Consider the following 14,304-nt stretch of genomic DNA (forward strand, 5'->3'; position numbering starts at 1 on the left):
ACTTACCTTGTCTCAGATCATTAAAAAACAGTTCAAGGATCTGCATTGGTATATAGACTGCATCACTATCCAGAAACTATGCCTTTTAATAGATCTATTCCAGAATAATATTTGGACACTGACTTTTTTTTCTCGTATTCCAAATGAAGTGAAAAGTAAATGGAGATGCATTCATTCAATATAAAATATCCAGATCTTCATTAATATTTGCTCATTCTTCTATAAGCTACTCCAATTCTCATTTGTTTTTAGAGAGGAGAGAACAGTACAGTCATTGGTACCTGTGGGGGATTAGTTCCAGGACCACTCGCAGATACCACAATCCACGGATGCTCTAGTCTCTTATATAAAATGGTGCAGTATAGTCAGCCCTCAGTATCCCCTGGATCCATGGTCGGCTGAATCCTTAGGATCCACTGTCAGTTGACTCCTCAGATGCGGAATCCACAAATAGGGAAGGCCAACTGTGTTTGGAGTCAAAGGGCCCAAGTTTAAGGCTAGGCTCTTCTACTTTCTAACTTTAACTCTGGGTAACATCTGCTTCCTTTCTCAGGCTTATTTTCCTCACGTATAAGTGATGATAATAATTCCTATAGCAGACGGTTGCTGTGAGGCTTTAAATAAATAACGGGGGTTTCCCTGGTGGCGCAGTGGTTAAGAATCCGCCTGCCAATGCAGGGGACACGGGTTTAAGCCCTGGTCTTAGAAGATCCCACATGCTGTGGAGCAACTCAGCCCGTGCGCCACAACTACTGAAGCCTGCACACCTAGAGCCCATGCTCTGCACGGGTGGCTCTGAAGCCACCGCAATGAGAAGCCCATGCACGGCAACAAAGAGTAGCCCCACTCGCCACAACTAGAGAAAGTCCGCATGCAGCAACGAAGGCCCAACACAGCCAAAAAAAAAAAAAGAAAGAAAGAAAGAAATTTTGAAAAAAGAAGAAGAAATAATGGATGTAAAAAGCACTACAAACGTTACAAACATTAGTATTTAAAAGTTACCTTTATAATCCCTAAGCATGACACTGAGGCCAGAAACCAAAAAGAAAATGATTGATAGATTTAACACATATTTTTTACACATGGAAAGATGTTCATAAATGATACAAATTAAAATCTGGGAAATGCAGCACACATGGCAAACAAAAATGTTAATAGAATGAATTATAATACCAAAGGTCTTTCAAAATATAAAAACTATGCTTAAAAATGCATAAAAACATGGAAAGATGTTGAATCTCACTAGTAATCAGAGAAACGTACATAAGAAAAATTAGGTGTTATTTTATACCTATCAGAATGGCAAAGTTTAAAAAAAGCCAGAATACCCAAAGCTGGAAATGGTACAGGGAAATGGGCACCCTCATACCCTGTTGGTAGGAATGTAAATTGTTACCACCTTTCTGGAAGACAATTAGTCACATTTTAAAAGTTACATACCAACTGGTCCAAACATTCTACTTTGAGAGTAACTTCTAAGGAAATAAACGTTTTCAGCTAGTTTCAAAAATATATGTGTCTTATCACAATTAATATCATTTTTCGTAAAAGTTAAAAATAGAAAACATAAATGGACAGTATAGAGGGATGGTTAAATAAATTATGGTACTTTAGTACAATAGAACTTTATCAGGCATGAAAAATAAAAATGCACCCTTGGCTCTCAGAATGTGGTCTCTTTTTTTTTTTTTTTTTTTTTTTTTTTTTTTTTTTTTTTTGTGGTACGCGGGCCTCTCACTGTTGTGGCCTCTCCCGTTGCGGAGCACAGGCTCCGGACGCGCAGGCTCAGCAGCCATGGCTCACGGGCCCAGCCGCTCCGCGGCATATGGGATCCTCCCAGACCGGGGCACGAACCCGTATCCCCTGCATCGGCAGGCGGACTCCCAACCACTGCGCCACCAGGGAGGCCCAGAATGTGGTCTCTTAATACTATTTCCCACTAAAAGCAACCAGCCATTTCTCTAGGAGCAAAAATTAGATATAATGAGCCAAGAACATTTTTTTTCATACTAAAACACAAGGAAGCAATGATAAATGACTAGAATTGTGTTGAAAGGACTCAGGAGACAACTTGAAATGCTCCACTGGCCACAATGGGACAATATGAGCATGATAAAGAATAGTAACTATATTAGAATAATGGATTAAAATATACCAAATATGTTTAACTTCATGAATCAGAAAAAAAAAACCTCACTGTTCACCTTGGGGGATGGTAGATAACCAACTCAATGCTTTGAAAACTGGCAAATAAAGAAAAAGAATCAAATATTTATTCTACCCTTTCCCATACAACTGTACCACAAGGTAAACCAAGCAATTGAGGAGAAAATGTTTCTCTTTATAGAGTATTTAAGCTAATAAAGGAAGAAAGAACACTATAATTAAATATTAGCATTTTTGCAATCCTGTTGAAATAATAAATCTAGGCAATGACATCATAAAAAGAGAGAGGATGTTATGTCACAAGGGAAGGACACATCTCCTCCTAGGGCATAAACCTGTACAAAAAGAACCTGAGTCTGATCATACCTTTGGATCAAACTACCAATTTACAAGAAAGACAAAAGACAGAGAAATAGGCTAAATGCTACTACAAGAGCTTAAATCTTCAAAATCCAAACTGTGGGAAACTCTTTTGGAATGACCCAGTTTCTTCAACAAATACATTGAAACAAACAAACAGAAAACAGAAAAGGAGATGGAGGGAAAATCCAGAGATCAAAAGCGACTCAAGGAAAAAAACTAAGTGACCAAAGAGACAAATCAACCCATCACAATGTAGGGAAATTTTTTGGATAATGAAATCAAACAACTGAAATATTGAGATAATCAGAAACTTGAACACAGACTGGATATTTGATGATATTCAGAAATTATTGTGAATTTTTTAGGTACAAATATGGCAATGTGGTTATATTTTTTAATTGTCCATATACTTTAGAAATAACTACTAAAATATTTACCAATGAAATTATTTGATGTCTGGAATTTACTTCAAAATAATGGAGGGAGGAGATGGAGAATGGATGAGGGACTAAACTAAACAAAATTGGCTATGAGTTCATAACTGTTGAAACCGGGAGAAGGGTATGAAGGAGATGATTATTCTAATCTCTCTACTCTTTAATGTGTTCGAAATTTTCCAAAATGAAAGTTAAAACAAACCATAAGCATGTCTATATTAACTGACAGAGAATTAATTATGTTAAATAGTTAAGCTGAAAAACAGATGCACAACAATAGGTTTCTGTTGTTACTTTTTTAACACAAAAACTTTTTTTTTTTTACTATACATACGTACACATACATAGAAAAAAATTCTGGAATGATACACACCAAAATATTAACAGTGGTTATCTTTCTTCTTCATACCTTTTGTAATACTTGAGATACCTACCAAAAATATACATTAGTCTTATAAACAAACTTAGACAAGTCCATCCCTTTAGAATCATTCTTGCTACTGTGTTGGGATCAGACCTTAATAAGAGACATGGATGAGAGTAGGGAAGGCTATTACAATCATCCAGGTGACAGAAAATAGTGGCTTAAACCTGCTCAGTAACAGTGGAGGTAATAAGAAGAGGTCAGATTCCGGATAGATATATATATATTTTTTTTAATAAATTTATTTATTTTATTTATTTTTATTTTTGGCTGTGTTAGGCCTTCGTTGCTGCGTGTGGGCTTTCTCTAGTTGCGGTGAGCGGGGCTACTCTTCATTGCGGTGTGCGGGCTTCTTCTCATTGTAGTGGCTTTTCTTGTTGCGGAGCACGGGCTCTAGGCATGTGGGCTTCAGTAGTTGTGCCACACAGGCTCAGTAGTTGTGGCTCGCAGGCTCTAGAGTGCAGGCTCAGTAGTTGTGGCGCACGGGCTTAGTTGCTCCACAGCATGTGTGATCCTCCCGGACCAGGGCTCAAACCCATGTCCCCTGCATTGGCAGGCGTATTCTTAACCACTGCGCCACCAATGAAGCCCCCAGATATATTTTTTTAAGTGAAACTGAGATGATAATTTACTGGTGGATCGGGTTTGAGGCACGAGGCGATCATTCCAGGATAAGTTCAGGGTTTGGGCTTGAGAACTGCAGGACAAGACTGTCACTTTCTAAGATAGGGTAAGGGAGGCAGCAGGAAGTCAGGAGTTTATTTGGGGTATATTACATTCAAGGTGTCTACTAGATATCCGGATATAGTGCTAAGCTGGCAACTGGATACATATTTATCTCCTTTTGTTGTGAAAGGATTGTCTACTTACATCTCTTCCAATGAGATCTTTCTGGTTCTCAATGATACCCCACGGAGGGATTCCAACTGTCCAGATTTTTCTCAAGGACTGGGAGGAATGGGCTTTCAGGGCATCCCCAACATGTTTGGACACACCTATGAACAATCAGTTTAGAAGTCAAACTTTAACTCACAAATCATGCAAAACACTGCGACTGCCGGAAAGAGACAAGGAGGCAAGCATATGCAAAAGACCGTTATCAGGGAGAGTTGCTGGCACAGTGGAATTAATTTCTGATACTTTGACTTGCTCTACTCCCTCTTGACACCTCCTTCTCCTATCACTAACCTTTCTACCTGAACAATTCTCCTCCCCTTTGAGAAATTTCTGCTTACAACTTCAGTTCTGCCCGTATTGTTGCCTGAGCAGAACATCCTGTAAACCCACCCCTGACATCATGAATGTTCTAAGTGTTTTTTTCTCTAAACTTCTTGACTGTCCCAGTAAAACATCTTGAAGATCCTTGCTTCATTGAGGCAAATTAATTTAACAGCTTTATATTCATAAATATTCCAGAACTAATACATTAATGTTTGCCTTTCTGGGACTAATAATAATAACAATAATAGCCAACACTGAACTCTTAACTACACACCAGGTGCTTTTTTAAGTTTTACATGCATTTACACTTTAAGTAGGAATTTTTTTAGTCTATTTTATAGGCAAAAATTGAGGCACAAGGAAGTTAAATAATTTGCCCAAGGTTATAGAGCTGGTAGTTTGTACAGTTTGGATTCCAATCCAGGATCTGACTTTTCTTTTTTCAATAGACTTTACTTTTTTTTAAATTTAATTTTATTATTTTCTTATACAGCAGGTTCTTATTAGCTATCTATTTTATACACATCCGTGTATACATGTCAATCCCAATCGCCCAGTTCATCACACCACCACCACCACCACCACCCCGCCGTTTTCCCCCCTTGATGTCCATAAGTTTGTTCTCTACATCTGTGTCTCTATTTCTGCCCTGCAAACTGGTTCATCTGTACCATTTTTCTAGGTTCCATGTGTATGCATTAATATACTATATTTGTTTTTCTCTTTCTGACTTACTTCACTCTGTATGACAGTCTCTAGATCCATCCACGTCTCTACAAATGGCCCAATTTTGAATGGATAAAGAAGATGTGGCACATATATACAATGGAATATTACTCAGCCATAAAAAGGAACGAAAATAGACTTTACTTTTTAGAGCAGTTTTAGATTCACAGCAAAATTGAGCCAAAGGTATAGAGATTGCCCATATACCCTCTTCCCTACACACTTACAACCTCCCCACTGTCAACATCCCCTACCAAAGTGGAACATTTGTTACAACTGATGAACCTACACTGACACATCATAATCATCCGAAGTCCACCGTTTACATTATACTAGAGTTCACTCTTGGTGGTGTACATTCTATGGGTTTGGACAAATGTATAATAACATGTATGCACCATTACAGCATCATACAGAATAGTTTCACCACCCTAAAAGTCCTCTGTGCTCTGTCTATTCATCCCTCATTCACCCAATCCTTGATAACCACTGATCTTTTTATTATCTCTACAGTTTTGCCTTTTCCAGAATGTCATATAGTTGGAATTATGCAATATGTAGCCTTTTGAGATTGGCTTAATCTGCCTTTTAGCAGAAATAGAGTCATAGACATAGAGGACAAACTTATGGTTACCAAGGCGGGAGGTGGTGGGTGGGATGAATTGGGAGATTGGGACTGACACACATACACTACTGTATAAAATAGATAACTGATGAGAACCTACTGTATAGCACAGGGAACTCTACTCAATGCTCTGTGGCAACCTAGATGGGAAGGAAAGCTAAAATAGAGTGGATATATGTATACGTATGACTGATTCACTTTGCTGTACAGCAAGAAACCAACATAACATTGTAAAGTGACTCTACTCCAATAAAAATTAATTTAAAAAAATTTGCCTTCTAATCACAAACACTACATTACATCACTTACTCTTTCTATGTACAGTCTGACTCTGTATGTGTCATTAGCACAGGAAAAAAAAAAAAAACAAAGCCCTGCATATTGCATGCATCTAATGCATAGCACCTAAATCATTTCCTTCTCTCTGGAATCCTCCTCTCCAGCCATCTTTTGCACTTTTCTCAGTCATTTTCTAAAATTGGGGTTCTGGACCACAGAACACACATCAATGCCAATAGAGATTCAGATCCATAGGTTTGGCATGCGTTACCAGCATGTGGTGGTGATCGTCTGTCAGCAGCCCACATGTGATCTTAATACATATTATCTGCTAAGACTCTCTGTAAAACCAGATCTGACAATATCATTCCCTATTCATTCTTCTGTTCAAAATCCTTTGAGGGCTCCCTGCTACATAGAGAATAAAACCTCAGCCCAAATAACATGGTACCCAATCTGGCTCCAGTCTCCCTTGCTGTCCCTGTCCTCTGCCACATGGCACATCCAGCTAGCAGCCTTATCACCTCCTTCTACACATGCCTTAGTCTCCAGCTGTGTACCTTGCCCTGAACTGCCACCCCTGCCTAGAATGCTTTTTCCTACCCTTCTCTCAAGGCCAACATTAAATGCTATATCCTTCACCAAGCTTTCTTCTCAGGTTCCCTCAGTTGGAACCGGAATTTGTTTTCCTCTTCCTCTTCCTTTTACTCCCAAACACTTTGTATCTCAACTATGACCCATTCAGCATCGATTTTTGCTTAGTTGCTTACTCTCTGTTTGTTACAGTTACCCACCCCATCACTAAACCCGGGGTCCATATCTTACTCATCTTTCATCCACAGCATCTAACCAAATGCTTTATACACAATAGATTCTTAAAGGCTTCTGGCATTCAATTTAAATAAATGTAAAAAATTCATGCCAAATAATGTTCAACTACAGCTGAGAAGCATCTCAAGCATAGGTTGAAGCTGGTAAGCAAAGCTTCTCAAATTTAAATGTGCATAAGAATCACCTGGGGATGTCATCAAAATGCAGATTTTGATCCCACCGGTCTGAGGAGCCCGATATCTGCATTCCCAACAAGCTCCTAGGTGATGCTGATGTTGCTGGTGCAGGGACCACTTCTTGAGTAGTCAGGACCTAAGGAGCCGAGGCTGAATCAGGTCAGACCCTGATTATTGTTTAAGGAAGCTCCAAGTATATCTCATTTCTCATTTCTTTTGTTCATATGAACTATTTCAATAGTCTTCACACTATTATATTTGTGTTCTTTAACTGGCCCTAATCTAAAATATTTTTTTTCTTAAAAAAGCAATAAGTAAAATAAAGCATGTAACACAATTAGTTATTCAAAGAAAAAAACCATGCCCAAGTTCACCTTTTTCTGAACTCTACAAAACTTCCCCATCCACCCTCTTTTTTTTTTACTGGAAATAAAATAAGTACTACACATTGGACTTAGAACTCTGCAACCTTTGTTTTTTTCTAAGAATGTGAAACAGTAATTATCTCAATGAAATGTACCAGAGGAACTACCAGGTTACCCATTAGTGACAAGACGAATCCCTTGGTTTTATTTTTATTTTGTTTTTTCAATCACTTGCTTCCTTCATTCCTTTTTAATCAAAAGAAATTATTCATTACATTAGTACCTGTTGCTCAGTTCTTAGACATATGTATAGGCCCTAGCCTCTACCTCACAATCAGGTAGACTCATCCTAACCTAACCTGTAAGGCAAAACATAAACGTGCTACAAGTGCTACAGGCAATAAACGCTATAGAAATTAAGAAACAAGAGCAAGTTGAGATAAAGAATGCTTCCTGTGTATGTTGGCATCTAATGTAGATCCTAAAGGTCAAGCAGAACTTAATAGGACATTGGCTAGGATATCCCAAATCAAAAGAGGAAGAAGTAAAGGGAAGATGGAAAGCCACAGGTGTGATAATGTGACTTATAATAATATATATTTGGTCTGTTAGTGACACAGAGCTCCTTAAAACCTTGGAATTTCCTAAGTGGTGAGAGTGACAGAGGTGCCTTCTGTTATGTTAATGAGGCGACTTTTGGACCTACTGATGGGGGCTGGTTGCCAAGGGAACCAACCAACCACGTGATTAGAGGGTAGGAATTTTCAGTCTCACCCTCAACCATTGGGGAGGGGAGAGGAACTGGAGATTGAGTTCAATTATCAATAGCCAATGGCTTAATCAATCGTGCCCATGTAATGAGGCCTCCACAAAAAAAAAAAAAAACAAACAGGGTTCAGAGAGCTTCCAAGTCGGTAAACACGTGGAAATGGGAGGAGGGCATGAAAGCTCTGTGCCCCTTCCCACATGCCTTGCCCTATGCATCTCTTCAATCTACCTGTTCCTGAGTTACATCCTTTTATAATAAACTGGTAATCTAGTGAGTAAACTGGTTTCCTGCATTCTGTGAGCTGCTCTAGCAAATTCATCAAACCCAGGGAGGGGATGGTGGGAACCTCTGATTTATAGTCAGCCAGTCAGATTGTGGGACTGAGCCCTTAACCTGTGGAATCCGTCGCTATTTCCTGGTAGACAGTAATTCAGAATTGAGTTGAACTGTAAGACACTCAGCTGGTGCTGGAGAACTGTAGTGTGTTGGCAAAGAACCCACACATGAGAACTGGTGTCAGAACTGTAACATATCAGTAACAGATTAGTAAGAGAGGAGTTTGTGAAGTCAGTAATCCTCAACCCTGACTGCATATTAGATACCCTTCAGAAGTTTCACCCTGAAAAACTCTAATTAATCTGGGGTAGAACTTGTGCATCTGTATTTCTCCAAAGCCCCCAGATGATTCTCTAACATGCATACAGTTCATAAACACTGATGCAAAAGAGTAGGGTTAGAGGTTCAGGGGCTACTAAATGAAGTTCTTGAATGTCAGATTTCAAGAAGTATGAAAGAGTCAGTGACAGAAACAAGTGAGTGAAATGCCAGTTATGTAGTTAATTATCTCCTCATGCCCCATAAACTCAATGCAGTTGTTGCACATGTCACTGATTTCCAATTCCTGAGAACCTGACCGTGGTGAGTTTAGCTCACGTCTACGCCCACACACTACCACACCACAGTCCAAAGCTCATGAAAACCTATTTTCTTTGCCAGACGTTTACCCAAAGTTATATTAAAATAGCATATTTTAACAATGGTAAAAATACATTCCAGGAAAGGTCTAGGATTCTTCTGCATTTCTTTTCCAGTCACTACACTTCCAGTCTTTCTCACGCTACCACATCTACTGGGAGCACTGCAGAGCAGAGGTTAGGTGCTATACTGCCTGATTCACAGTTTAAAAAAAGGAATGAAAAAAAAAAAAAAAACAGACTGAAACAGGGAATGTGCCTTACCGGTATTAATGCCTTCAGTTATTATCCACGCTCCCGTTGTCTCTGCAGCTTTGACCAAACCTTGGCTGAAGATCTCTTTAAGTTTGGAGGGCATCTTGAAGTTTTGGATGCCCCCGTGGACAGAGATCACCAGCTTTGGCAGTTCCATCTTCCACTCTTTCAACATTAAATGTAACAGATGATCCAACTTTGTGTCATAAGAAGTTCTAATATACTGGAAGATACGCATATATACATATACATAAAATAGTGGAAAATACCTGCCACGTCACAGTAAGCACACAGCAGGGCAACTGAAATGCCAAAACTTGAAAGAAAATGTCTAGGATCTCTTTAAAAGTTCATCTTCATATAATGGAAATATTTACTTTGAAAAGATCCCACACCCCCTTTAAGTTCCTTCTGAGAATTACAAGTCACCACAGGAAGGCTTCCTCTGGTTTTCAGGGTTAGTCTACCAACGTTCTCTAGAAGGTCTGAGGTAAGGCAGAAATACTTCAAACTGGCAAAAATCACTATGCCAGCAAACCCATTTAAAAAAAAGTTTTAGAAATAAGTGTAATGAGGTTTTCTCATAAATGCTATGGCTTTTAATTTACTGGACCATTTCACATATTTGCATAATTTAAGTTAAGATCCAGAAGCATGTTCATTCATTTTAAATTTTACATTCTAACCATTTCCTATATATATCATCTCTCTAAAAACTTCTTTTCCAAAATAAATACTTTTCATAAGAGAGTCAATGTAACCAAAAGAAAAGACGGAAATCAGGCAGCTCCAGAATCATTCTGCGTTTTGCCCAAGATTATAGTGTATGGCTGGCTTTCTTTTCCCAGCCAATGCAGCCACATACAGACTGGTAAAATCATATTGAGATGAGCGTGAGCCAACCAACAGCAAGAATAAGTCGGATTTATAGGATAAGGACCATAGGAAACCATGAGTTTATAAAACTATAGCAAAAATAACCACAGGTAGAGATCGCCATAGATATGCAAATAGGAAATATCACATTGTCCTCCAGAATGTGACAGTGATTTAAAACAATTGTCTTCATCTTTGAAATTCTTAAAACATAATCCTTTTATTTCATAATTAAAATATTAGAATTTCTGACATGAGGATGGTGCAGCCATCACAGGACGTAGTAGAAAGAATCTAAGGGTAACTAGGATTCAGTTTACAAGTGAGAAAACTGAGTTGCCACAGCTTTATCACATATTCCAAGAGTAGGAAAAATACAAGTTGACCTTTGTGAAAGGGTTCATGTTGCCCCGAATGATGAATAAGGGCAGAGGAGGCAGCTCTGGTTTAGTTCTCCTTCTCTCTCTCTCTCAGTTCTTTCTCAGGTAGCCCTCCCTTTCAGTTATAAGTCCTTTTAGTCCTAGAAGATACTTCACCTTGAGATTTCAGGATAACACCTTGATCAACTAAATTATCAGCACTAGAGTCTTTTCTTCCAAAGGCCAACTGAAGACGGTGCTAAGGTTTTATGACACTCTCTCTCCCCTCCTCCTCCTTTATTGTAACTCACCTCCAAACCTCTGTGGAAGGAGGTGGGAGGGATAACAACTAGGAAGGGAAACGCAGCAGAGGGGATGAGTAAGCAGCTCTCACAAGCTCTTCTGCTGTGCATGCTATATTTCCAGGCTGAAATATAAGGGTAGCCTCTTCTGAGAGATCAAATAAAATGCATTCAGGCACAGAGGATGTAACAGGCGCCTAATGCTAAGCATAAAACGTATCAGTGATCAGATCTGTCTAAGCATGTTTTCAGTTTTCCTAAATGTACCATATTCCCCCTTGGCCTTCCCACAAGCTATTCCTCACGCCTACAGTGGTCTTACCCTTCTGTCTCACCAGACACCAAACACCTCACTCATCTTTGCCATCTCAGCTTAGCCACCCTACTCTCAGATGGCTTCCTTGACACATGCACACCACCCCAGAAAAACAGGAGGAGTTCCCTTTTCATTCTCTCAAAGAACCCTGTATTCCCCTTTCCTAGCATCCCCACCATCTGGGGTAATTCTATATTTATTTCCTGTTTCCCTCACTAGACTGTAAGCAATGTTAGTACACAGAACATATTCTCTTTGGGGCATAGCAAAGTATGGGCAACTGATAAAGATCTGTTGAATGGATAAAACAATGAGTAAATGAAGATGATTATGAACAAACATATAAGCAAAAGGAAGAAGACGAACAATTAAGGGAAAAATTACATAAAGAGTTCTATGAGAGTCAGCTTCCAAAAAGGATTAGAGGACAGTTTTCTTGCCAACTAAAACAAACAAACAAAAATCAATGCACACAGTTAGATGCAAGTGGATTAGTAATCAGAAATGTAGATTACTATACAATTATATTATGAAACCTTATTATGATTGCACTATTAAGAACAGTTTTTCAAATCCTTTTAACTGATGATGCATTGCAGGACAAAACTGATTCTGAGCTTCCCTGAGGTAGGCTCCCCCTGTATTTTCCCCAAGGAAAGCTGCCTCTAATATAGCAGTGTACATTTAACAGGGTCAATAGAAAACAGCTGAGAGACACCTGACCTGTCAATACTATGTGAATCCCATGTAAAATTACTATATTAGGGACAGGAGAAAAACTGGCCTGTAAAGCCCAGCACTATCATTCAGGGGGTACAGAAATTTCTCCATTTTCTTCCTGAGAAAAGGCTCTCACAAGGGCATAGCAGGCATCAACAGCCACAGGTTAAGTTACTGGGAATTGCTATGGCCGTGATTCAGGTGAAGTCTGTTCTTCGGTAGTAACTTCTGTACATTCCTTAAGAAAAGGGAAGCCGTTTGGCAACTGCCTCATGAGCAATAAGCCATTCTCTTCTGCAGAGGGCATAACCTGGCTGAAAGAAGTCAATCAAAGAGCTGGCCACACCACACCTGGGAAAGGTATCATGCCCCTCAGACATAAAAGAAAAAGAAGAGTCAGGTCATTTTTGTCAACAGGTGAGTAACATGAATTGCCTTTGCAATAAAACCTGGTCATCTGATCATCTACACTTAGAAATACAATTTGGAGATATATTTGGAGGTTACAGCCTCTGTTAAAAATCAGCAAAATAGGAGACCTTCAAGATGGTGGAGGAGTAAGACGTGAAGATCACCTTCTTCCCCACAAATACATCAGAAATACATCTACATGTGGAACAACTCCTACGGAACACCTACTGAATGCAGGCAGAAGGCCTCAGACTTCCCAAAAGCCAAGAAACTCCCCACATACCTGGGTAGGGCAAAAGAAAAAACAGAGACAAAAGAATAAGGACGGGACCTGCACCTCTGGGAGGGAGCTGTGAAGTTTCCACACACTAGGGAGCCCCTTCACTGGCGGATATGGGGGGGTGGCGGTGGGGAAGCTTCCGAGCCACGGAGGAGAGCACAACAGGGGTGCGGAGGGCAAAGCGGAGAGATTCCCGCACAGAGGATCGGTGCCGACCAGCACTCACCAGCCAGAGAGGCTTGTCTGCTCACCGGCCGGGGCAGGTGGGGGCTGGGAGCTGAGGCGCAGGCTTCGGAGGTCAGATCCCAGGGAGAGGACTGGGGTTGGCTGAGTGAACACAGCCTGAAGGGGCTAGTGCGCCACAGCTAGCCGCGAAGGAGTCCGGGAAAAAGTCCGGACCTGCCTAAGAGGTAAGAGACCATTATTTCGGGGTGTGCGAGGAGAGGGATTCAGAGTACCACCTAAAGGAGCTCCAGAGATGGGCGCGAGCCACGGCTATCAGCGTGGACCCCAGAGACGGTCATGAGAGGCTAAGGCTGCCGCTGCCGCCACCAAGAAGGCTGTGTGCGAGCACAGGTCACTATCCACACCTCCCCTCCCAGGAGCCTGTGCAGCCCGCCACTGCCAGGGTCCCGGGATCCAGGAACAACTTCCCCAGGAGAACACACAGCACGCCTCAGGCTGGTGCAATGTCACTCTGACCTCTGCCACCGCAGGCTCGCCTCGCATTCCGTACCCCTCCCTCCCCAACCCCGGGCTGAGTGAGCCAGAGCCCCTGAAGCAGCTGCTCCTTTAACCCCGTCCTGTCTCAGCGGGAACAGGCGCACTCAGGAGACCTACACGTAGAGGCGAGGACAAATCCAAAGCGGAGACCCAGGAGCTGTGCGAACAAAGAAGAGAAAGGGAAATTTCTCCCAGCAGCCTCAGGAGCAGTGGATTAAATCTCCACAATCAACTTGATGTACCTACATCTGTGGAATACCTGAAAAGACAGCAAATCATCCCAAAATTGAGGGGGTGGACTTTGGGAGCAACTATAGACTTGGGATTTGCTTTCTGCATCTAATTTGTTTTTGGTTTTATGTTTATCTTAGTTTAGTATTTAGAGTTTATTATCAATGGTAGATTTGTTTATTGATTTGGCTGCTTGCTTCCTTTTTCATATACATATAGATTTTTTAATTCCTTTTTCTCTTTCTGTGAGTGTGTATGTGTATGCTTCTTTGTGTCATTTTGTCTGTATAGCTTTGCTTTTACCATTTGTCCTAGGGTTCTGTCTGTCTGGTTTTTTTTTTAGTACAGTTTTTTTTTCCTTTTTTCTTTATTTTTGGCTGCCTCGGGTGTTCGTTGTTGCACGCAGGCTTTCTCTAGTTGCGGCGAACGGGGGCTACTCTTTGTCACGGTGACTACTTCAGCCCGTGCGCCTAGA

The 14,304-nt window shown here is 40.6% G+C and overlaps 1 protein-coding gene across 2 annotated transcripts in view; it reads right to left on the reverse strand.

The window, feature by feature from the left end:
- TRPM6 (transient receptor potential cation channel subfamily M member 6) overlaps nucleotides 1-14,304 on the reverse strand; it is a gene marked incomplete at its 5' end in the record, with an annotated part of 139,279 nt that overhangs the window by 88,821 nt on the left and 36,154 nt on the right. For both annotated transcript variants that reach the window (XM_079706381.1, XM_079706380.1), the window contains 2 exons: nucleotides 4,261-4,385; nucleotides 9,621-9,834. In XM_079706381.1, coding sequence (XP_079562507.1) covers nucleotides 4,261-4,385; nucleotides 9,621-9,834 — 339 coding nt within the window. The remainder of the gene's footprint in view (nucleotides 1-4,260; nucleotides 4,386-9,620; nucleotides 9,835-14,304) is intronic.

The sequence above is a fragment of the Hyperoodon ampullatus genome (assembly GCF_949752795.1).
Source record: "Hyperoodon ampullatus genome assembly, chromosome: 6".
NCBI lineage: Eukaryota > Metazoa > Chordata > Mammalia > Artiodactyla > Ziphiidae > Hyperoodon > Hyperoodon ampullatus.